The sequence below is a fragment of the Colletotrichum jinshuiense genome, chromosome 6 (assembly GCF_051148585.1).
Source record: "Colletotrichum jinshuiense chromosome 6, complete sequence".
NCBI lineage: Eukaryota > Fungi > Ascomycota > Sordariomycetes > Glomerellales > Glomerellaceae > Colletotrichum > Colletotrichum jinshuiense.
Genome location: NC_139313.1, coordinates 289934 through 311241, shown reverse-complemented (window position 1 = coordinate 311241; position 21308 = coordinate 289934). Strand labels below are relative to the sequence as shown.

Below are 21308 nucleotides of genomic sequence, written 5' to 3'. Positions count from 1 at the left end.
CCATCCCTCGTCTCCTCTCCGCCACTGTTCGCCAACTCCCAACAGCCTTGACCCTGTTTGCATGGTGGCAAGACCCCGTTTCCCAACTTGGACCTGGTGACGACGTGCCATTCAATTCAACCATATTTGCCTTTTGAGCCGCCCGTTGGCTCTTCCCGCAGCCAACTTTTATTCCTTACTGCGACATTGTCGACATATTCCCATCGCAACAACATCTCTCCCGTGTGCGCGCATCGTCACTCAACTCTCCAACAACAAACCGCAACCCACACACATTGTCCCACCTCGCACATCCAACCATCACCACCACCACTATCACAACAACAGCAATATTTGCAACCATGGACAACGAGCATCAAGAACAGCATAGCGAGCAGTCGCACCTGCCTCCGCACATCGAGCGCTCCCAGTCAAGTTCATCATCCTCATCCGTCGACCACGAGCACGACGAGCACCAGATCCACCAGCCCACCCCGATCCGCCCTCGCTTGCCCAGTCGAAAGAGCAGCGGCCCACTGGTCGTGCCCCGAGATAGCTCCGCCGTCGGCCCCAACGACGCCGAGTTTGGACCTGACGATGTGAGGGCCATGAGCCCGCGGAGGACCAGCGAAGACATTGAGGCACTCGGCAGGGAAGCGCGCGAAGAACTGAAGAGGTGAGCCATGGCGAAACGAGCGACGGAACGCGCCGACCATCCTTGCTAACAAATTCTGCAGGCACGCAAAGGCTCTCCAAGACTCGCTCCTGACCATTTTTAACCGCATCGAGGCCGTCCGCGAAGAACACGACAAGCTTGACAACAACAACAAGTTTCTCCAAAAGTACATTGGGGACCTCATGACGACGAGCAAAATCACTGCTGCACCCGGCAGGGGCAAGAAATGAGCGCGTTCGTTTGTGGTACATTTCGACGCAAAAGAGGAGGACATTACATCAACCTACCGAAGAGTCGCATCTGGCCCGCGGCCGCCGATATTCTCCGCCCAGAAGAAAACGACGGCACGCATCTATCCCGGCTTGCGACAGCTTGACCACCAATTTATCGGTCAATATTTCGACCCCGCCACTGGCACACGCGCGCGCTCCTTGGCGGCCATCGGGGACAACCAAAAAAACTATTCCTGGGGTAATGTCCCTGGGGGCATTCTCTACACAGCATAATCGGACACCGCCCGCTCAGGGCATGATACCCCTTGTGGCCGAGCTGGCCTACAGCGTTATACTTATCTCGTTCATGGCTTCTGGCACGGACACGGTACTTGGAGTGGGAAAAAAAACTTGCATCGGTTCGCGACTTGTATACTAACGATCATCATCATCATCATCATCATCATCATCATCACTGGTGGGGTCCGTTCTTAGAACACCATCAAATGACACATTGGGCATAGGATAGCATTAGGCGTTACGGTTTTACTGGTAAGGGCCTCCGGTCTTGGGTTTACGTTCGCATTTAGTGTATATACCTCGCTGTAGGCGAGGACTGGGGCTTCGACCCTGAATTGAACCATGAATATTTTGGCAGTCACCTTGGCTGGGTTTGTCGGCGGGCGAACGCAGCAGGGCAGCATGACAAGTGACTCTTTGTGTGGTGAGAGGCCCCGTCACTAATCTTCCGGCAGCTGGGAGGGGACGACGGCGGCAGACTCTGAGACTTCAAAAAAAAAAAAAAAAAAAATTTCATCCAAGCAACGGCATGCGTATCGCGAGCGAATGGTTTCGTTACACGGCACCCCGTTTTGCTCGCTCATCAGCGTCACATGATGTTCCTCACAGCTCACGACGTTTTACAACGAGTCGCGCCGACGTCATTTCGCCACCGATTACCGAATTCCCTCGAGAACACCAACCACCTACTGGAACACGGATCCCCGGAGAGAAGAAGGGGGGTGGGAGGGAAAAAGGTCTTGCCGGTTGGGGAAGTGAAAGATGTCTTGGGACGGGTGAGACTGGTCCTCTTGCGACTGCGGGGGAGAGTGCGCGTGGTGAGAGGGATGCGACGCCTAACAGACGCCCGTTGTCTGACAAACAGAAGTGGTGGATGTGGTCGCACAGACTGGACATTGGCCCCCCCGGACGACTCTGTTTTATTTCTGAACGAAACAACTCCGCCTCAGCCCCGGCCGCCTTCCCCCCCCCCTTTCCGTTCGGCCCTCGAGTCTCGATGAGTGATTGGATTGGAGAGAGACGGGACACATGTGAAGCTAGGGGGGGATGAGGAGAAGGGGTCGAATCGATCGACGTATGCCGTCATCCCGTTTCTCACACGCCAGACCGACGGGACGACTCGAAATCGCCAGGACACTTGGGAAAAGGGAGGTCCCGAAATGTCATTGGGGAAGCTAGGGACGCCGGCGCTGCGGGACGATCGGTCAGACGACGCGCGTGGGCGTCTGTCTGCCTCGGCGGCGCGGGGTTTGTGTGGTTGATAGACCTGGGGGAGAGGGGGGATACATACATTTTACATGTTTTGTGTGCAATATTGTTCGTCTTTCCCTCGTGTTTTTGTTCTATTCAATTTCTATTCGGAGAGGGCAGGCCAATGCCAAGTCCGGTTCCTGCTTGAGGGGGGGGCTTGGTATCACAGCCGGGCGGGGGAGGGGGAAGGGGAGGGAGGGGGAGGGGGGGACGGACAGCGGCCTGCTGCTGCATGACGGTGTATGTCGACTCTGTTTAGATGCCGTGCATGCATCGTGATCGTGATCGTGGGGCGGCTTGGCTTCCTTGCATTTCATGGCTTTTTTCCCCCTCTACCTTTTTATTCTTTCTTTTTCCTCTTCTTCTTCTTCTGCTCCCCCCTTTTCTTGCTAATTGACGTGCAGTACGTACTCGTCATCCCTTTCCATTGGCTGTTCGTTTCCGTGTCTCGAAATCGGATCGTGCGCCTCAGACCTCGTCGTTGTCGTCGTCGTCGTCGTCGTCGTCGTCGTCGTCGTTCTATCCCTCTGCCCGAGTTTGGCAATATGTCATCGCCAAAGGGGACCGGCCTACCTTGCCACACGCCCGCCCGCCCGCGTGCCCTTGAGTCTCCGCGCCGGGGCCGTGTCTGGCTCGGTGCCGCGCGGAAACAGAAGCCGCAGCAGAACCTCTGCGGCCTTCGTTCCGAGTTTGGGCACCGGAGAGGCGGCGGGACTGCCTGCGACGACGTCGTCTGATATCATTGAGGAGGGCAGTTCCCGCCTTTCCATATTGCCGAGCCTTGTTTTCGGCCGCTTCTCTTTCTTGAGGGCATTCGGTCACCGGCCAGCGATGCGATGTCACTGCATTACCGTGGAAAACATACCCCCCCCCAGTAGGGGTTTGCGAGGTTGTTCGCTCCGTCTTGTGCATGTGAGTAAGTCGCGGCGCCTCCCTAGGCAATCGCCGTTGAAAAGTGCGTGTCCCATCTCCCACGTTGCACTCGCCGCCCACCAGCACCGCCACGCCCGTTTCCCAAAACACCAAAAAAAATACCTAAACCCGCTTGAAAGTGAACAAGGACTCAAACATGAAGCAAGACGAAGAAGAAAAAAACTGCTGCTGAGACGTTGCAACAGGACGCTCTAGGCCGGTTATTGGACTCCGGACCTTAGTTCGCTTGGCAAAGTGGACTTAAGTGGTCGACTTGCCGCAATAGGCAAACGACCGTCTTACACCCTTTTTTCGTCTCCTTCGCATAAGGCATAAATCGGCCAAAGAACCACCCACATGGCAATTCAAGAGGTATCGTCAACTCGCGCACATGTCGAAGCTGTGGGATACCGTTGAAAAAAGGCCGGAGAATGGGTGGGATGGGGTCCGCTAGAGCGCCTTCTGATTAGTCATTCCCGTTTGGTTGCCGGTTACCCGATTTCCTAAAGAGACGGCAAAACGTGGCCCATGAAGTCACCCGCCCGTCTTTTCCCGCAACTCTTGGTTTGGAACCGTCCGTCAGACTCGACGAAAATATGAACCGCCCATCTCGGACAGACGAACCCTACGAGGGGGAGGGCTATAACCAGAGCCCGAACCACCTCTCCAATGACTTGACCACGAACGAGGATCTCAATGGCACGGTCAATGCCAGGGAGTTGGAGCCGGGAAACGACGGCCAGGCGCTCTCGCATGGCAAGCACGGGGTCGGGGGTGCCGACATATACCGCTCCGATGCGGATTGGGGAAGGGACGGCGATCGTCCGGCGGCCGTCGCCGCGCCGGCCAAGCCTGTCGTGCTTGGTCACCCCGAGGGAGAGGAGGCCCAAGCGGTCCCTCTCCCTCCCCCTCACTCGCAGCACCTCCCGTCTCCCAACGGCAACACGGACGGGGGCCAGATCCAGCAGCCCTTCTTCTCTCGCATCAAGAATGCCGCCGTAAAGTTCGGCTCCTTCGTCGGCCCCGGGTTCATGATTGCAGTTGCGTACAGTGAGACAAGCAAAGCCGGACCCAAGTAGAAGATGTGATGTCGACTAACACGGGCCCTCTCGCGCCTGAACAGTCGATCCCGGAAACTATGCCACGGACGTTGCCGCGGGGGCGACCTACCGGTTCAGGCTGCTCTTCGTCGTCCTCCTGGCCAACCTGTTCGCGATCTTCCTCCAGAGCCTCTGCATCAAGCTCGGCACCGTCACCGGGCTCAACCTGGCCGAGGCATGCCGGGCCTTCCTGCCGCGGTGGCTGAACTACGTGCTCTACTTCTTCGCCGAGGTCGCCATCATCGCGACCGACATTGCAGAGGTGCGTCTCCAGCCCCCCATTCCAACGCCAAAATGCGTGACGATTGCGCTTTTCCCTGCTGTTGTAAAATGGTTGCTGTCGTTGTTGTTGGGGAAAAGCTGAGCCCCGCCTGTGTTTCTAGGTAATCGGCTTCGCCATCGGCCTGAACCTCCTCGTGCCCGCGATCCCCCTGGTCGCGGGGTGCGCCATCTCCATCCTGGACGTCATGATCATCCTCGTCTTCTACCGGCCGCACGGGTCCATGAAGGGCCTGCGGTTTTTCGAGTACTTCATCATCGGCCTGGTGCTGAGCGTGGTCGTGTGCTTCTGCATCCAGCTCTCGCTCATCCGGGATACGCCGGTGTGCGAGGTCTTTCAGGGCTACCTGCCGTCGCACGCCGTGGTCGAGTCGCAAGGGTAATCCTTTCCTTTGTTTCCCCTTTCCCTGTTTGCCATCATCTGTGGTCCGGACCTGCTGCTAAAATGAACATCAAGTTTATACCAGGCCTGTGGCATCCTCGGGGCGACCGTGATGCCGCACAGCCTCTACCTCGGCTCCGGCATCGTCCAGGCCCGCCTGAGGGACTACGACACGAAGCACAACCTCCTCCCGCCCGATGTGGACGAGTTCGGTGCCAACGGCGAATGCATCGACAAGGGCTACTACGTCCCGTCGGCGCGAGCCATCAAGCACTCGCTCAGGGCCTCGACCGCCGAGCTGGGCATCTCGCTCTTCACCTTCGCCCTGTTCGTCAACTCGGCCATCCTCGTCGTGGCGGGGGTCTCGCTGTACGGCGACCCGGACGCGCCCGACGCCGACATCTTCAGCATCCACCGGCTGCTCACCGACTCCATCTCGCGGGCCGCCGGCACCATCTTCGCCCTGGCCCTGCTCCTCTCGGGCGTCTCGGCCGGCATCGTGTGCACCATTGCCGGGCAGATGGTCAGCGAGGGCGCCCTGAAATGGAGGATGCGGCCGTGGCTGCGGCGCCTGGCGACCCGGAGCATCAGCGTCACGCCGAGCATCGTCATCGCCGGCGCCGTGGGCCGCAGGGGGGTGAGCGAGGCCCTCAACGCCTCGCAGGTCGTCCTCAGCGTCGTCCTGCCGTTCGTCACGGCGCCGCTGATCTACTTCACCTGCCGCGACAAGTTCATGACGGTCCGGGCCGGCGGCGGCGCGCGGTACCGCCGGGGCTGCCCCGACGACGACGCCGAGGGCGAGGCGGCGGCGGGCGAGGCGGGCGGCGAGGTGAAGATGGCCAACTCGTGGTACACCGCCGGCTTGGCGGTTCTGATCTGGATCATCATGGCGGCGATGAACGTGGCCAACCTGGTTTTGCTGGGCAAGGGTGAGTGAGTGGGTGAAAAGGGGGTGGGTGAGCAGGGGTGCTCGGTGAGGAGTATGCCTGCTCAAGGAGACGGTGATGGGGGGGGAAGTGAGGTGCTTTTGCAACTCGCTTGTTGTGCGCTGCTATCTCTCTTTGGTTTCTTGTTGATGTTTCTTGTTTTCTTGTTTCTGTTTGTTTGCCGGGGGAAGAAAAAGAGGGAAGAAAAAAATTCTATTCGTTAGTTGGTATCTGGTACAGCCGGGCCGAGTTCACACCATTCAACATGTATCTCTGGGGTGGTAGTTATCTGAGGCTCAACCCTCAAGAATCAACCAAAAATTCCGTCACAAATGGCACAACTCTACGAAATCGGCTTGAATATGAACAAGCTGGTGGCGACGGCTTCCGTCCTCATTGGCCTTGAAGTGGTTGAATGCAAGCTTGGTCGAGTCAGTTAAGAAATCAGCGCTGTCTACGAGCATCTGGATACTCTTGATACTCCTGCTGATAGTATCGTCGTGTAACATCAAAAGGGCATATTCCGCGGGAAGCCACCGTCCATCCGGCGCCCCTAAGTGGCAATCGGACTCACTTGACTCAGGCACAGTGGATATTTGGCCGCTCCGCACATGAAGGAATATAGTTTCCGCAACATGACGTAGACGCATGCATGCGGCATTCGGGCGTATAAATACTCGATGGCTTCTCTAAACGTCGGGCGGGGGCTGGTATAGAGAGTTCCAGTAGCCTAATCAACCGTTCGACGTCGTTGCACTCAAATTTTTTAAAAAAATAAAAAAAAACAATATATATATATATAAAACGCCAGTCACCGCCGCAAGAACCTAGGGCATACATACAATAACTCGGCAAATATGTCTCACCTCCAATACTACGCATATGAGGGCGTCGGGCAGAGGAATCTGAAGAACTTCAGCTACAACCAAGCCGTGCGTGTGGGTGACCGGATCGAATGCGCTGGCCAAGGTATGCCGCCTCCATAACCTTGCCTCTCCCCCCCCCCCCCCCCCCCCCCCTCTGGACGAGGATGCTGATGCCGAGGAAAAGGCGGATGGGACCCCAAGACGGGCGAAATCTACAAGGAGATCAACGCCCAGATTGACCAAGCGTTTGCGAACGTCGACCTCAACTTGAGGGACGCCGGCGGCAAGGGCTGGGAGCAGGTTTACAGGGTCAACTCGTATCATGTGCCCATCAACAACGAGGCCATGGAGGCTATGGTCAGGAACTTCAAGAAGTGGATGCCGAACCACAAGCCCATCTGGACGTGCGTGGGGGTACCTAGGCTCGGCGAGGACGACATGCGCGTGGAGATTGAGGTGGTCGCCCATGACGCCGAAGGAGCTGCGAAATCTTGAGTTCTAAGATGAGGCTTGCCGCAAGGAGATAGAAAGGGATGGAGATCCGGGTTGGAGGGTTTGTCACATGTCAAAGGGGAAGAAAAAAAAGGAAAGGTTCACCAAAAGCATGCGGGGGAGTCTTGATGTTTGTGAGTGTGAATGGTCACACGCTAGCCATATTCCCATTATTGTTTATTTAAATCTTAACCACAATATCAGATATCCTTGAACGCCAGTCACATCCAGTCGCTTTCCACGGGCGAACGATCGACCAGTGGGGTATATTCGCTTATATCATTTACGCGCTCTGGGCCTGGACGAGGAGAGCAGCATGCTGCTCGGGGTGGGTCTTCTCGACGTTGCCCTTGGCCATCTTCTTCATGACGATGTTGGCTTCGATGTCGACCTCCTCGCGGAGGACGAGGCCGGAGCCCTCCGGGACGATGCGCCACTGGCCGGTGATGACCAGAGTGCCGACAGGGGGCTTGGCGTTGACGAGAGTGTCGACGCCCTCCTCGAGGTTGGTGATGGTGAGCTGGTAGGTGGTCTGGCCGATGGGCTTCTTGTCGGTGACGGAGTAGGTGGCAGACTGGCCGAGGCCGACGGAGCCGGACTCGAGCTTGTAGGAGATGAGGGCCGGGCAGAGGGTCTTGACCATCAGGTCGTGGTTGTGAATGGCGGAGAGGACGGCGGCCTTGTCAAGTCCGGCGGGGATAGGGGTGGTGACGGTGGTGGCAGGCATGTTTGCGGGTTTTGGGTTGGTGTTGCGTGGGTGATGGTGGTGGTATTCTATGATGTTTACTTGTCGTTGGATGTGATGGTGAGTGAAGCTGGTGATGCACGATGAACGAAGCCCAGCTGGGACCTTTTTATATATGCCCCTCCCTCCATTGCTCGTGCCAATATTAAAAAGGTATTTTTGGACGACTCGAGATCGCCCTCAGCCCCCTTTCCCCCCTTCCCCTATCTTCCCAGCCCTGGGTTCCACCGCCGGATCCCCCAAGAGACGACCGACCGTGGCGCCGCTGACGGTTCAGGGCGATATGGTCCGCGGGGACGAGTAGCAGGAGACGCAGGCAGGGAGGCTAAAGTGGCACCGGGCCGGCCGTGCCCCGACCGTGCTCCCGCCGAGCCGGACGTTAGAGCAATGGAGCTAAGAGATTGGGGGCTTCGCACTAGCGGGCTCGGCTGTGATTCGCACTCAGGGAGGGAAAAAAGGAGAGGGCGGCGGGTGTCCGTGGAGAAGTCCGCGGAAGGAATGTTTCACGCCGGTGAGATTCCAGGAGATATTTATGGCTGTTATCAAGTCAGACTGATCGGCTCGTGATATAATTCGAAATAACAAAGGGAGGTGGGGGATTCGCGCCTCTAATTGCGTTGTCCTCCTCTGTTGTTTCAGAGCGTCCACGGCGCATTAGACCGGCCGTCGTGCGTCAAGGTCGCCGCTTGCGTCCCAAAGTGTTGGATGCGACGACTTTAGGCACCGATTATCATGGGGTTCGTCCGAGACATGCATTCGTTCTGCGGCATGAGGGCCGTACGCGCGTGTCTGGGGCCGTAACCTCCACAACCCAACAACGCGGCCTGCACACTGAAGCGGGCTACTGCTTGGCACTTGCGCAAGCTTCAACTTCTTTGTCGGTCTTGGAACCCCTAATTTCATCCCAACCTCGCTGGTGGGGGAATCTGCTTGGTTTAGTGTGTCTTAGTCGGGTCTGTCCTCCAGGTGAGGCTCAAGTATCCCCTAATTCCTCCCCATGACTTCGCCACGGAAAGTCGTCCAACGGTGCGCTACTGTTCTAGCGCGTTGTCCAAGGAACGGTATGGCATGAGCAGGCGACAGCCATCACGGCACATGATCCTGACATGCCGGAGCAACTTGCAACCTCCAAGTCAGATCCTGCAGAAACAAAACATCCGACCCGTAGCAGCCCGCCCGCTTCTCAAACACTTGCATGGGTACCTGTGCAGGGCTGGAGCGTCTCTGGCTGTCATTGCGGCCATTTGACTGCACCAAAGCCGTACCTGTGGTAATATCGGCGCTAAGACGCGGGCCCGCTGTCTGTCGGTGTCTTTCGGTCATGGCGTCGCATTTCGTGCGCTGCGTGTTTGTTGAGATGGCGGGTGTCAATTTCGGGGCTTCGCTACTAGCCATCAAATGTGCGCAACTGAGGCGCGTATAATTGCAATTCTACGTCAAGGGTCCCGATCGATTCGCATACAAGGGTGGGATAGCAAGGTCCATCAGATACATTGGCTGCTCCTCGGATGCGGCCGCAACACCTTGCCGCTCTCCTTTTATCATTGTAGATCAATACAGGTCCTCACGCGGGATGATCAAACCCAGGTTTAATATGCACGGACATTCCTAATGCTATTTCGGGCTGTCTACAGTCTGATCTCCGGGCCAAGACCTAGTCTGATCTCAGATACCAAGTGTAAAATGACTGGAGCCCAATACGGTTCGTTGTTGAACGGCTTGAAAGAACTCATACAAAGGTATTCATTTACTTTCTGTATCAACCAAACCCTCCGAAGAACGGACCGGGATACACCGGATGCTAGATGCTATGTGCACAAGCATGACTTGGCAACCTCGGAATCAATGCCAAGTTTGGGGAGAACAACATACCAAATTAACTCCTTGGTCCCTTAATGTCCTATTCATCCAGAAGATGGCTCCAGTTACATCCAGCAGGCACAAACAGCTTGAATTTGTGAGGTAGGGCTTGCTAAATGTAAAGACGCTTCAAGCCAATGACGCAGAGGGCGGAATATGAATTCCTCCCTCCCCGCTCCTTAGTCAGCCTTTCACTTGGGTTCATGTGATTGGCCCCACACCATCTGACGTTTCCAGACAAGACCACAGTTGTCTGGGTCGTTCGCCATGCTTCGTTTTCCTATATTGAACAAAAATCTGTATGCTGAAGGTACAGTGAATGTTTATCTAAGCCCCTTGTGTAGACCCTTGCAGTTTCTCGTTCGCCGCTATGCTCCAACAGTCATCAGAGCGGGCCACAAGCCAACCGAAGCGACGGTACACGTCCAAGGCCTGCGAGGAATGCCGGCGCCGGAGGGCCAAGGTAGGTGGAATATATTTTCCTTCGTCAAGTACATTAAATCAGCACTGTGTGCGCTTGTTCACACAGTTTCAATGCTGACTACCGCCGGAACTAGTGTGATGGACAACGGCCCGTCTGCGGCCGGTGTACTGAACGTTCCATCAACTGCCTCTTCAGGAGCGAAGAAGACGGCCGCAAGCCTGCCTCCAAGTCATACGTACAGTTGCTAAGGAACAGGATTGACTTGCTGGAGGCGGTACTACAGTCTCACGCCATCGACGTGGAAGCCTCTGTCACTCAACTCTCAGCCACAGGAAGGACTCCTCCTCTGCCTTCTGTTGCAAACCCCTTGGTCGCCGGTGGGGACCTAACAGTCGCTGGCTTGAGTCCATCTGCCTTTGATGATCTTTGTGCATCGTTCGAAGGTGCTCTTTCTTTAGACGAGTCTGTAAACTACGACCAGGATGGAGAAATGCGATATTTTGGCCCCTCGAGCGGCCGATTGGAGTTTCAAAGCGGTAAGCTTGAGCTTCTTTCTTTTCCTTCTAATTTCTACCTCCTGTTCAAAGAATCCAACATTGACAAATTCCAAGAGGCGGTACCGGAGGCTGAAGACCAAGGTTGCTGTATCGCCACGACCAAGTCTGTGGAGGTAAACCGTTATATCATGCCGCTGGACGCCGAAGACTATCCGGAAGACCTCCAGACAGAATTGATTGACCTGTTCTTCGAGTATCAAAGTCCCTGGTGTCAAGTGGTTGATGAGAAACTGTTTAGAGAGAGCATGCAAACCCAAGGCCGTTTTTACAGCCCTCTACTACTAAATTGCATCCTCGCTCTCGGTTCTCGTTACTCAGACAGAATAGATGTCCGCTCCGTCCCAACAGATCAAAATACCGCTGGAAAGCCGTTTCTACAGAAAGCCGAAGTGCTCCTGCATTACGATATGAAGAGGCCGACGATAACCACCATTCAATCAATGTCCATTTTGGTTGGTGTTTACGTTGTAAGTAGAGGGGGGCCCCATCAGGAGACGTGGTCACACAATGCTGATGACGTATAATCAAGTCCTACGGCTGTGATGCCGCTGGATGGCTTCACCAAGGGATGGCGAATCGACTAGCTCTCGACATGGGATTAAACCTGGACGCAGCATCTTTGTCTGGCACATATCGCATGTCTAATGAGGAGCTAGAGTTACGACGGCAGATCTACTGGTCACTGTACTGTGATGACAAGCTCGCAGCTATCTACACAGGAAGAGTTTGTAGTCTTTTAGTAAGCTCTATTCTTAATCTTCTGCACTTTGATCTGAGCCAAAGCCTTGGCTTATGCTGATCAAACTTGATAGGATGTCCAGAGTGCCGTTAATCTTCCATCGACAATTCCTCCGGAACAAATGAGCGATGGAGACAGCAACTCAGGCGATACTGTACGACTCAACAAGAAGATCCTTCTACATCGTGGGCTGATTGGGCTCAGCCGCATCTTGGAGAACATCCTTCTGGCCCTGTGAGAAAACACATATTACTCGCTCATTAGGGGAAGCCACACTAACCATCAGTCTCAGTTATGCCCCTAAGCCGCTGTACAAAGGGGCCCAGAGGATATCGTTCCTTCATTCTTGTACTCTCGAGCTCAAGACGTGGTTTTATGAGCTGCCTGCGGAGATTCGAATCGACAAACCCAACGACCTGCCACAAGTTTACACCTTGCATATGGTATATCACACGTGCTGCATCCTTCTTTTCAAGCCCTTTCTGCTCAGACCAAAGGAGTCGTCCACGGTTCCGAAGACTGAGGCAGTCAGACGCGCCGAAATTCTCTGCGTTGAGTCGGCAAAACGCATCTGTCAAGCTGGCAAAAAGTACCGCCAGGTCTTTGGGGGCTTCCGTAAGAGCCCAATATCGGCCACGCACTGTACCCTCACTGCAGCTTTGGTGCTGATACAGTATGCAAGCCCCGATCCGGATTTTGCAAACACCGGCAGACCATGTTGCACTTTGCACATCGAAGCATGTTTGGAGATCCTGGGGGAGTTGTCAACTTCGTGGAATCCGGCTGGCAGGATGAGAACTGACCTCATCAAATATATGTACCAAAAGTATCCCGAAAGGATCCCGAACTCTGTTCTCCAGAGCGACCGAAAGAATCCTCCAACTGTGCCCGAGCGAGAGATAGTCTCGGTAGAACCGCAGCAGATCCTTGAACAGAATCTCTGTCCATTGATGACCATGATCGATCAGGATTTCGCTTGGGACGGTACGAAACAAGACTTCCAGGGAGCTTCATACAATGGTGGGTCGGAGCCTGCCTTCAACACGCAGTTCGCCCTGGCAGATTCGATCGTGGGCGTTGGGGAGCAAGACGGGTCGATTTTGATGAACGACGCCTTTTGGACGGAAATGAGCATTGATTTCAACCTCGGGACTCAAATTTGAGAGTGAAGTCGGCAAATTAATTATCACATGATGATTACAAGTGCGTATTAGTTACGTTAATATTTATGGGCTGTTTTTCACCAGACTAAATCGAAATTCACACATAGACTGACAGTCTAAGCCGGCAGTAATAATCAAGCATAGCTGAGGATGGAAGAAGTCTGCTATCATTATTTCAGTGCTCTGAAAGGGGTGGACACCCTTGCTGGAGTCCATCCCAGTCGTACGGGGCTAAAACCGCTCCAGTTTGGCTTGTTCTTGTCAGGGTATTCTGGGGCTGTGGCGTCTTGTCTTTTGGTTATTGTATTCTTGGAGCCTCCTAGTGCAATCGTCCCACGGTACTGCTTGCTGTTTGCATATTCTGCTGTTTGCATATTCTGCTGTTACCATAATCGACTCTCAACGCAGCCTCTTTGGCGAACTCAGTAACGTATGTCCAATGGGAGTACGACTGGCAATTTATTAGCACGAAGTATGATGAATGGGTTTCATTATGTCGGCCTTTGTTGGTGAACCTGTTTGCCCGATGCAAGCTTTACCAAAAGCCATGATTAGTAGAAAATGGATGTACCCGAGCCGATCAGACGCCCTCCAAGTGTACCATTACCAAGGACCATTGCTCGATCGTCTGGGTCAGTTACTTGGCGCAGTTCACAATTCTAGGGGAACTTCCGATAGTCTTGTATTCCTCGATCAAAATGGGTGGCTGTGTACATTATCTGATGAGGAAACTGTTCAAGAGCATCTACCTGTGCTGCATGACTGGCTTGATACTGAGTTTATTAGGTTGGCAAAGGTTACCCCGGATGGTGCGGTTATTATCCCGAAAGACGGGAAGATTGGGGTAATCAAAGAGTACCTTGAGCTGACGTTTCAAGAGAGCGAGTCAACGGCCTGAAAGAGTGACAGAACCAAGATGGTATCAGATAGTTGCTGAGTCTATGAATACTGCCCTTCCATACCATACATAATATCCGCTATTCAACTCCCAAAGAAATACACGAAATGTCCGATCGATTTTTTGATCAGACAACTCCATATAAGATTCACGGAGGCCATCGAAGGCACAGGGCACTGTTTTGTTGTCTGGGTTCCTCAATGTTCTCGACGACGTCACATTCACAAGAGGAACGCATCCTTATCATAACTGGTAAGCAAGAGACCGGGATGAAACTGTGGCCCATTGGTCAATGCCGGGCTTTCCGGTCCAGGCCTGGCTAGGCGTCTAGCTCTTCAGCGCCATCTTTATCGACCACGTCCTCGGCATCCACATCTATGCATACTTCAACGTCTGGCTCAGGTCGACAGGACTCTTCACCCCTGAAGAATTTAACTGGATCTTAACTGCAGGTTATAACATGTAGGTCTTCTTCACGCTGAAATACGCGTGGGCAAGCGACGCCCGCTTGTGATTGTCACATGCACCGTCGCCATAGTCGGGATTGTGATTCTTAGCGTCTATCCGGAGAACATACCTGCTATAATGGCGATGTGATCCTAGAGAATGGGGTTGGGCCGCTAATTATCACCTGGATCAATAAGGTCTGCTCGCACTCGGCTGAGTATAGAGCTGTCATTATCAGCGTTGTGGAGACGGCTGTATTCACGTTCCAGGCATGGGTGCCCTTGCTGGGATATAACTCAGGGGATGCACCTAAATTTCCATTGGCTACGAGATGACCACTATGTTCTTTGGCTTAGAGATTGTGTTGACTCTGGTGATCCTGTGGTGTTCCAATAAGTGGCCGGTTGGGAAGATTGAACGAGTCGACGATAGCGAATAGTTCAGAAGCGAACTATTTTAAACTATTTTAAGCAAGTAATTCCGACTCAAGGTGCGAGGATGTGTACTCCCATTACAACAAACTCCCATTCCCCAAAGATAATCGATGCAAATTATTCTCTACAAAGCTGTGAAGTACATAACCACGGCGATAGCGACAGCTGACCAGGTCATACTGAGCACTGAGGTTTCACGCCACGAGTAGGCATAGCTATCCTTTAGCCACGAGTCGCACTCAAAGCCGGCGATGTTTCCTTGTTCAGCCAGCTTTCTGAAAGGCCGGCAATCCAATGTAGCTATGTTATCTGGAGCGAGCCTGAATTCATGCAGGACCTTGGGTTGGCTTGTCGTGTTGGCTGTGGCGTTTTGGTAGTCAAAGAACGATTCGCTGAGAGAGGTGTCAGGTAATAAGTATCGCACGGCGTTGTGGGGAGAAACGTACAAAAACGCGGGCGTCAAGTTGCCACTCCTGATATCGACCGAGAACATATCTTTCTGTGGCCAGTACCATGATCTGACCCACCCGCCCTTCTCGTCAGGCATGTACTCTGACGTCAAGTTGACTTTGTTCTGGGTAATGAAGAGGCTGAAGTTGGACCATTGGGCTGCTTGCGGTGGAACAGAGACCCATGTCATGTTTTCCTCCCCTTGGAGGTAAACCGAGCCGACTTGGTCAAAGGGTAAGTGCAAATGTTTCATGTTGGTATGGTACGAAAAGAATTTGCCGGCAGTCAGGTTTTGTAAACTGGGGCTGCGTCGAAAGTCCGCTATATCATACTGTAACTGCATCTCACCAATATGCATCGAAGTCGTAGATTCGCCGCCGAGAACAACTTCGAGTTGCCCGGCGCCCTCAGCTCCATGTATGACGAGCTGGGCCGACTCTTTGAACCCTACAACAACTCGCTTTATCCCTATAGAGTCGTATAAGGAGGCGGATTCGACTTTGATGTTGTTGTTAAAGATGCTGTCGACCGACTCAAGGTTTGTGTCGCCGATCATGATGCCGCTCTGAATCCCGCGTATACGAGCGATTTTCTGAGTATCGTAGCTAGGACCAACGCTCCGCAGCGCTGTGTGCTTCAAAGTAGAAAGCCCCGGTGCTTTTATTTCGATCGATCCAACTGTGTGAAGATTTGTGACGTCGAGGTAGGTAAGGCTGAATAGATGCCAAAGACTGAACGTACCACCGACGGTATTGAGATTTGGAAAGCTGAGGTTCTGAATGGACGAGTTCTGCTGTTCGCCTTCTATGGTCAAGTGGCCGTCGACCCTTGTCAATGTGGTGGAGGAAATATTAATACTGGTGTGCCCGGTTGAGTTGCTTTCGTCCCCAAAGATGCTGCCGTGAATGACCTCTGGGCCACTGAGATCGATATCGGCAGTGTTCACTGGGGAAATGACCAGGTTGCCGTTCACTTCACGGCAATTTCGTAAAGCATCGGCATCGCCAGGCTGCGTGATCAAAAGCCCTTTACCCGGAAAATCACAGACTTGGCCGAGAACACCTGGGCACTGAAGTTAGAGCTGCCATAAAAAGCTGCGAGCCGTTACACGACACTTACCATGACATAGCGCGATTGCCGTGAAAGTGCCGGCCTGCAAACATTTTGAAAAGCTGATCATGACTCCGAATGTGACTGGAGGCTCATAGAGTCGTCATCCTGAGGACTGGCGCTTTCAAGAACGTAGCCCATCTTCATATAAGGTTGCCCGACAACGCGTCGAAGATGCGCTAGGCAGGGGAAATTACGATGCAGGGTATACCGAATATAGTGCCAGCCAACATGCATCTCAGCGGCACAGCACACGCCAATTGGTGAAAGACAGGGAAAAAATAAGCTCGGGCGTGGGAGCCAGGGGTTCGCATCCTCTTCTGGACTCGATTGTAGTATTGCTTTACGCCCGACTGCGAGGAACCCCTGTGGGCCAATGATATCCTATTAAGAGACCACGTGGGCATGTTGCAATGCTGGGAACGATTTTTTGTACGTTTTCCTATTTTGCAACCACTGAATTGTGCCTGGCAGTCGATTTCTCTTCCCAATCCCAAAAACGCCACCATTGGCGAGGTGGGTACCCGAGTACCTGAATACCCGGAGGCACCAAGCCTCCGATCAACTTCCGTTGCTACCAGTCCGGTCCGGCACGCACCGGAGCCGACCGAACAGTAACTCCACGGATCCTTCCATATCTCGCCGACGTCAATATCCACATTGCGGTCCGTCTGAAATACCTCATAAAACCACGACGTCCGCCGGGTTCCTCTGCCTCGCCCAATCTTATCTTCCCGCACAAACCCCACATCGTCTGCCCATCATGTCTCTCACAAACGAAGATTGGGAAGAGATCCGCCAGGACATCCCTTCGGTCTCGGACCCCTTCATCGCACAGTACATCAACGGCCGCGAGGCGCTCATCGCCTAGGAGCACAAGTCGCGCGCTGACGCTCCCTTCCGCGCTGCAGCTTTGCCTATTGCCTACCGTGCGGCTGACATCGTCTCCCGCATCCGTAAGGAGCAGTGGACGATATGGAACGTGCAGGCCGAAGAGACCCTCGCCACAAGCGAGGGTCTCCTTTCAAATAAGGGGGTGAAGTCCAACTCTAGAGTTCACTTTAGGTTTAGAAAGGTGGATAATAGTTAGAGTTCACTATAGGAGAACAGCTATATTTCTAGAGAATTTCATCTGCTGACCAAGACGGCGGACGAGTATCCTGACGGCGGGTGGATAGGATTCCTGAAATAGCTAAAGGCGAGATGCATCATCACGTTGACGGATAGCATGGAGCAACACCACGGTATTGACGCCGTGTGGCGCAAGTTTATCTCGAGCAAACGCAAGTCACCACGTCGTCACAGCTGCTAAAGAGGGCTGGACGGTGGCTGTTAAGCTGGTGCGTGGTGCGTACATTGAAAACGAGGTGCGGTTCTTGATTCACGACACAAAACCCCAAACAGACGAATAATATAATGACATTGCCGACATTTTTATCTCTCAGAGAATGCCAGAGGGGATCACGCACTTGGGCTTCCCTTCTTCGGCACTCTTTCTGGCTACTCATAATGCGGCTAGCGCGGAGAAAGCCCTCACAACCCATCGGAACCGATCCATTGCCGGGCAGCGGACATGTGTCCTCGAATGCGACCAGATTCAAGGAATGGCTGAAGAGCTCAGCTGCGCTTTGTTAGAAAAGTACGAAGAGGCTGCTCGGGATTCGGATATCAGGCACGTACAACTCCCGGGAGCTTTCAAATGTTTGACTTGGGGTAGTTAGTGTCTCGAAGTGCATGAGATATTTTTGTATCGACGGGCGATCGAGAACCGAGGAGCGGTAGAAAGGACCGAACACATGGTGGCAGCTCTTAAGAAAGAACTGTACAGAAGGTTATCATGGAGGACATGAAGGATAAGAGATGATTAGACTCGCTGGACGTACAGTACCGGGCCTATTTCCGATCGTTTACGATGTACTCACACACACTTCATCAACATGGCCGGACAACTTTAGTCAGCTTGAAACTCTGGGATAGGAGTCTTGAACAAATTGACCAATTTAATGATGATTAGTATAGCTGTTGAAATTTAGAACTTCAACCTTGCATTTATAAGTCGGGTTTCAGGCGAGCTTCTCGGTCGAGTGCTCGTATTCATGTGTTTTGGCGACGTCGCCTCGAGCGAGGTATTACAGTGGGAGGTTCATGGAGGCTGTATTATTGCTTGAGTATGTGGTCAAAATACCTTAGCAGATTCTTGCCGAACACCATTGAGACCGGCTTTCACCCGCAACACACAGTTTTGACCTAGAAATATAGCAAGGGTATTTTAGGCCATTCACATGATTACATAAAAGTGTACAAGTCTTTCCTACGACTCCAGGCTCTAGTCAAATAACTGTCCCCAGGATTCCAGGGGGACTGCGTGCACGCTGTTCACATAATATGGTCTTCAATCTTGTAACCGTTCCCATGAATTTGGAGTAGTTTGTACGTATTCTAGGGGCTCTTTTTACACAAGCATATTTCTAGCAGTCTTATTTTTGACTTTAGTAACCCGTCAGCGCTAACACTGACATGCAATAAACACCAGTACCTTAACGCCCACCATATATCACATTTATCACCGCAGCAGTGCCCAACCCGGCACGGCCTCCCGTAGTCATGATCGAAATTGCTGTGCCCAAAACTCATCTAGCTATCCAAGGGGTCTCGTCATTATTCAGTTCCCTTACACCTTCGGGTAGGCCGCTTGGGTTTCTGTCTCGCGATTGATGCCATAGTTCTTGAAATAGCGGTAGTCCTTGATGGAGACAACCGACGTTTGGAAGGCAAGTATGCTGTGTTTTAATAAAGTATGTTAGTAAAGGTCTCTTTTCAGGTGTCTTTTGGACATGAGGGAGCACATGGCAAACATACATCAGCAGGGCCGTGATGAGCGTCACAACCCAGCTCACCGCACAGCTGGCTCCGGTGCAAAACGTCGTGTTGGCCGAGAAGAGCAGGCCCATGGCGACAAACCAGAAGACGATTTCGAGAGTGTTGAGGATTGCGTAGGCTTTCAGCGAGGCCCACTTCTTGAAGCGCTCCTTGTGGGTGGTCAGGAGCTGGTAGCCGATGATGATGAGTGACTTGAGGCCCTGAAATTGGATCCGTTAGCTTCAGGCCGAACACACACCTTCTAGAAGATGATGTGGGGAGGGGATCCTGGGGTGGAGGAACGGACCATGGTCAAGGCCATCATGTTTGCGCGAGTTGTCGGGACCGGCATGGACATGCGCCAGATGGTGAGTATGATTGCTACCAACATGAGGACGAGCTGGGCGATGTGGATTTTGGTCTTGTGACGAGGGTCGAAGAAGGGCTTATCGAAGAATTCCCGGATACCCATGATGACGGTTGGAGGTTGCCGATGTCCTAACGTAATATTGGAAAAATCCTGATGTTGACGATAGCAGTGGCAGAGAGGAAACAAATCTGTCGGCGAGTTTGACGATTTCGGGCGAGGGAAGTTGGTGTGAAAATTGTCGTCAGTCTTCGGATACAATCTAGTTGAAAAAGCATAGGGGTTCTGCCGCACTTTATTCCAATCCCCTATGGCTGGAATTTTTGTTTACATGTATTCATCATCATCAGAAGAGCTGGGCAACCGTATGTGATAGATACACGTATTCGATGGTGGACTTATACGCGTATACGAGCTAGGACCCTGCATCGCCCAAAACGAAGACCAAATGCTAGACCGGGCGCGTCCGCAAGCCACCCCACACAGACCGTCTTTGACAGGTCTCATAGGCTGCATTTGGGCACGACCTGCATTAACATCCACATGTGAGATGGAGGCTTAGATCTTGACCGCGTAGTGTGCATGACCCGGGAGCTTGGCTCTTTACCACTGGGCAGCCCTGGAATTTATTCTGAGCGTTAAAGGGGGGCGACTAACACCACTTTACCTGTAAGGTTGCCATGATGGGGATGTTGGCTATCTGGTGTACGCGTTTCTACCAAAGGGGCAGGCCGCTGCAGTGTTTAAATGTCTGGAGTAGCCTTCCCCGCGTATTAATCCCTGACTGAACCAGTAGGCACAGCCACTAAGCTTATCTCTTAGTTGCCGAAGGATCTTCGATGTTGTGGTTCTCTAAATTTATTCATATCGTGGAGTTCTGTTTTGGAATGCGACGGCAGAACAAACTCATTGGTTCTCTACGATCGGCGTAATCAAAGCAGCATTCACAGTTGATACACTCATGGAATTCTCCGTGACAGACAAGGTTCGGAGCACTGTCACGCTTACCAAAACAACTCTGGTTTCTCATTGTCCACGAATATCACCTATCGAGCCAATAGCTTCTGGCAACTCTGTATCAACGAGACCGCAACAAGGATCGTCTGGAAACCGACAAAGTCTTTAATGCAGAAACAGTTCTCCTTATTAAACAATCTGGCGGCAGCCGCCAGCCCCGCAAACGATGTGATGCTCAGCAACGTTCGGGAAGCCCGACGCACCTGGCGGGCCAGGATTAACCTTCCATTCCACCTATTTCGGTCAAACTGCTCAAAAGGCAATGTGTTTCTAACTTCTTCCATGAGGAATTTCCGGAGGAGAGACGAAAGGTAAAATAGATCGTTTCGGTTTTTGTGGGTTAGCCGATCAATTGGAATGTCATCTGCTCCGATCTTTCTCACCTGTGGTTCCTTCCTGTCGACTCATCGCCAATGCCTTCAGTGTAGACCACACGCGACCTCGACGGAATACTAGAGGAGGAAAGTAAGAACTATCCAATCATCCAGCAACTCTTCATTGGTGCCGCTATACCACTAACATCAGCTGATGGCAGTTTCTCGAGCTCGCTGATTCGGATTCTCTTCACGGATCTTGTTCACGGTTCACGCGTAGCGACGAAATCATCTTAACCAAGCTCGAGCCAGTCGCAATACAACCAACCACAAATACGCAATCTAGACTTGCGATAGCCTGTTTTACCATATAGGTAAATTTCCCAGCCGTTCCATGAAAGTTTGCTAGATATAACCGCCGGTGGGATTCTCCACTCTGTCTCATCGAAAGCTTCCTATGGGCCCCTTGTATAGCCAAGATTGCAGTAACCACTCCACTTGTTGCGAGTTACCTATCGCAAAACGGGCTTCTATTGAGTTTCAATGTCG

General features: G+C 52.9%; 7 protein-coding genes across 7 annotated transcripts; 4 read left to right on the top strand and 3 right to left on the bottom strand.

Annotated features, from left to right (window-relative positions):
* Positions 1-341: 341 nt before the first annotated feature.
* Positions 342-885, top strand: EsH8_VI_000081 (short coiled-coil protein; the record flags this gene model as incomplete). The annotated part of the gene is made up of 2 exons (XM_083271334.1): positions 342-655; positions 717-885. The coding sequence occupies 2 exons, from the start codon at positions 342-344 to the stop codon at positions 883-885; spliced, it is 483 nt and encodes a 160-aa protein (XP_083126508.1).
* A 3041-nt stretch (positions 886-3926) lies between these two features.
* Positions 3927-6028, top strand: EsH8_VI_000080 (natural resistance-associated macrophage protein-domain-containing protein; the record flags this gene model as incomplete). The annotated part of the gene is made up of 4 exons (XM_083271333.1): positions 3927-4380; positions 4454-4692; positions 4814-5088; positions 5167-6028. The coding sequence occupies 4 exons, from the start codon at positions 3927-3929 to the stop codon at positions 6026-6028; spliced, it is 1830 nt and encodes a 609-aa protein (XP_083126507.1).
* An 846-nt stretch (positions 6029-6874) lies between these two features.
* On the top strand, positions 6875-7378 carry EsH8_VI_000079 (RidA family protein; the record flags this gene model as incomplete). Its single annotated transcript, XM_083271332.1, has 2 exons — positions 6875-6986; positions 7068-7378. 2 exons carry the CDS (start codon positions 6875-6877, stop codon positions 7376-7378), a joined length of 423 nt encoding a protein of 140 aa, XP_083126506.1.
* Positions 7379-7658: 280 nt separating this feature from the next.
* On the bottom strand, positions 7659-8102 carry EsH8_VI_000078 (uncharacterized protein; the record flags this gene model as incomplete). Its single annotated transcript, XM_083271331.1, has 1 exon — positions 7659-8102. One exon carries the CDS (start codon positions 8100-8102, stop codon positions 7659-7661), a length of 444 nt encoding a protein of 147 aa, XP_083126505.1.
* Positions 8103-10350: 2248 nt separating this feature from the next.
* On the top strand, positions 10351-12863 carry EsH8_VI_000077 (Zn(II)2Cys6 transcription factor; the record flags this gene model as incomplete). Its single annotated transcript, XM_083271330.1, has 6 exons — positions 10351-10443; positions 10538-10940; positions 11016-11428; positions 11491-11700; positions 11774-11934; positions 11993-12863. The coding sequence occupies 6 exons, from the start codon at positions 10351-10353 to the stop codon at positions 12861-12863; spliced, it is 2151 nt and encodes a 716-aa protein (XP_083126504.1).
* A 1903-nt stretch (positions 12864-14766) lies between these two features.
* Positions 14767-16272, bottom strand: EsH8_VI_000076 (uncharacterized protein; the record flags this gene model as incomplete). Its single annotated transcript, XM_083271329.1, has 3 exons — positions 14767-15034; positions 15089-16154; positions 16212-16272. The coding sequence occupies 3 exons, from the start codon at positions 16270-16272 to the stop codon at positions 14767-14769; spliced, it is 1395 nt and encodes a 464-aa protein (XP_083126503.1).
* A 2601-nt stretch (positions 16273-18873) lies between these two features.
* Positions 18874-19533, bottom strand: EsH8_VI_000075 (uncharacterized protein; the record flags this gene model as incomplete). The annotated part of the gene is made up of 3 exons (XM_083271328.1): positions 18874-18982; positions 19062-19282; positions 19369-19533. The coding sequence occupies 3 exons, from the start codon at positions 19531-19533 to the stop codon at positions 18874-18876; spliced, it is 495 nt and encodes a 164-aa protein (XP_083126502.1).
* Positions 19534-21308: the final 1775 nt, after the last annotated feature.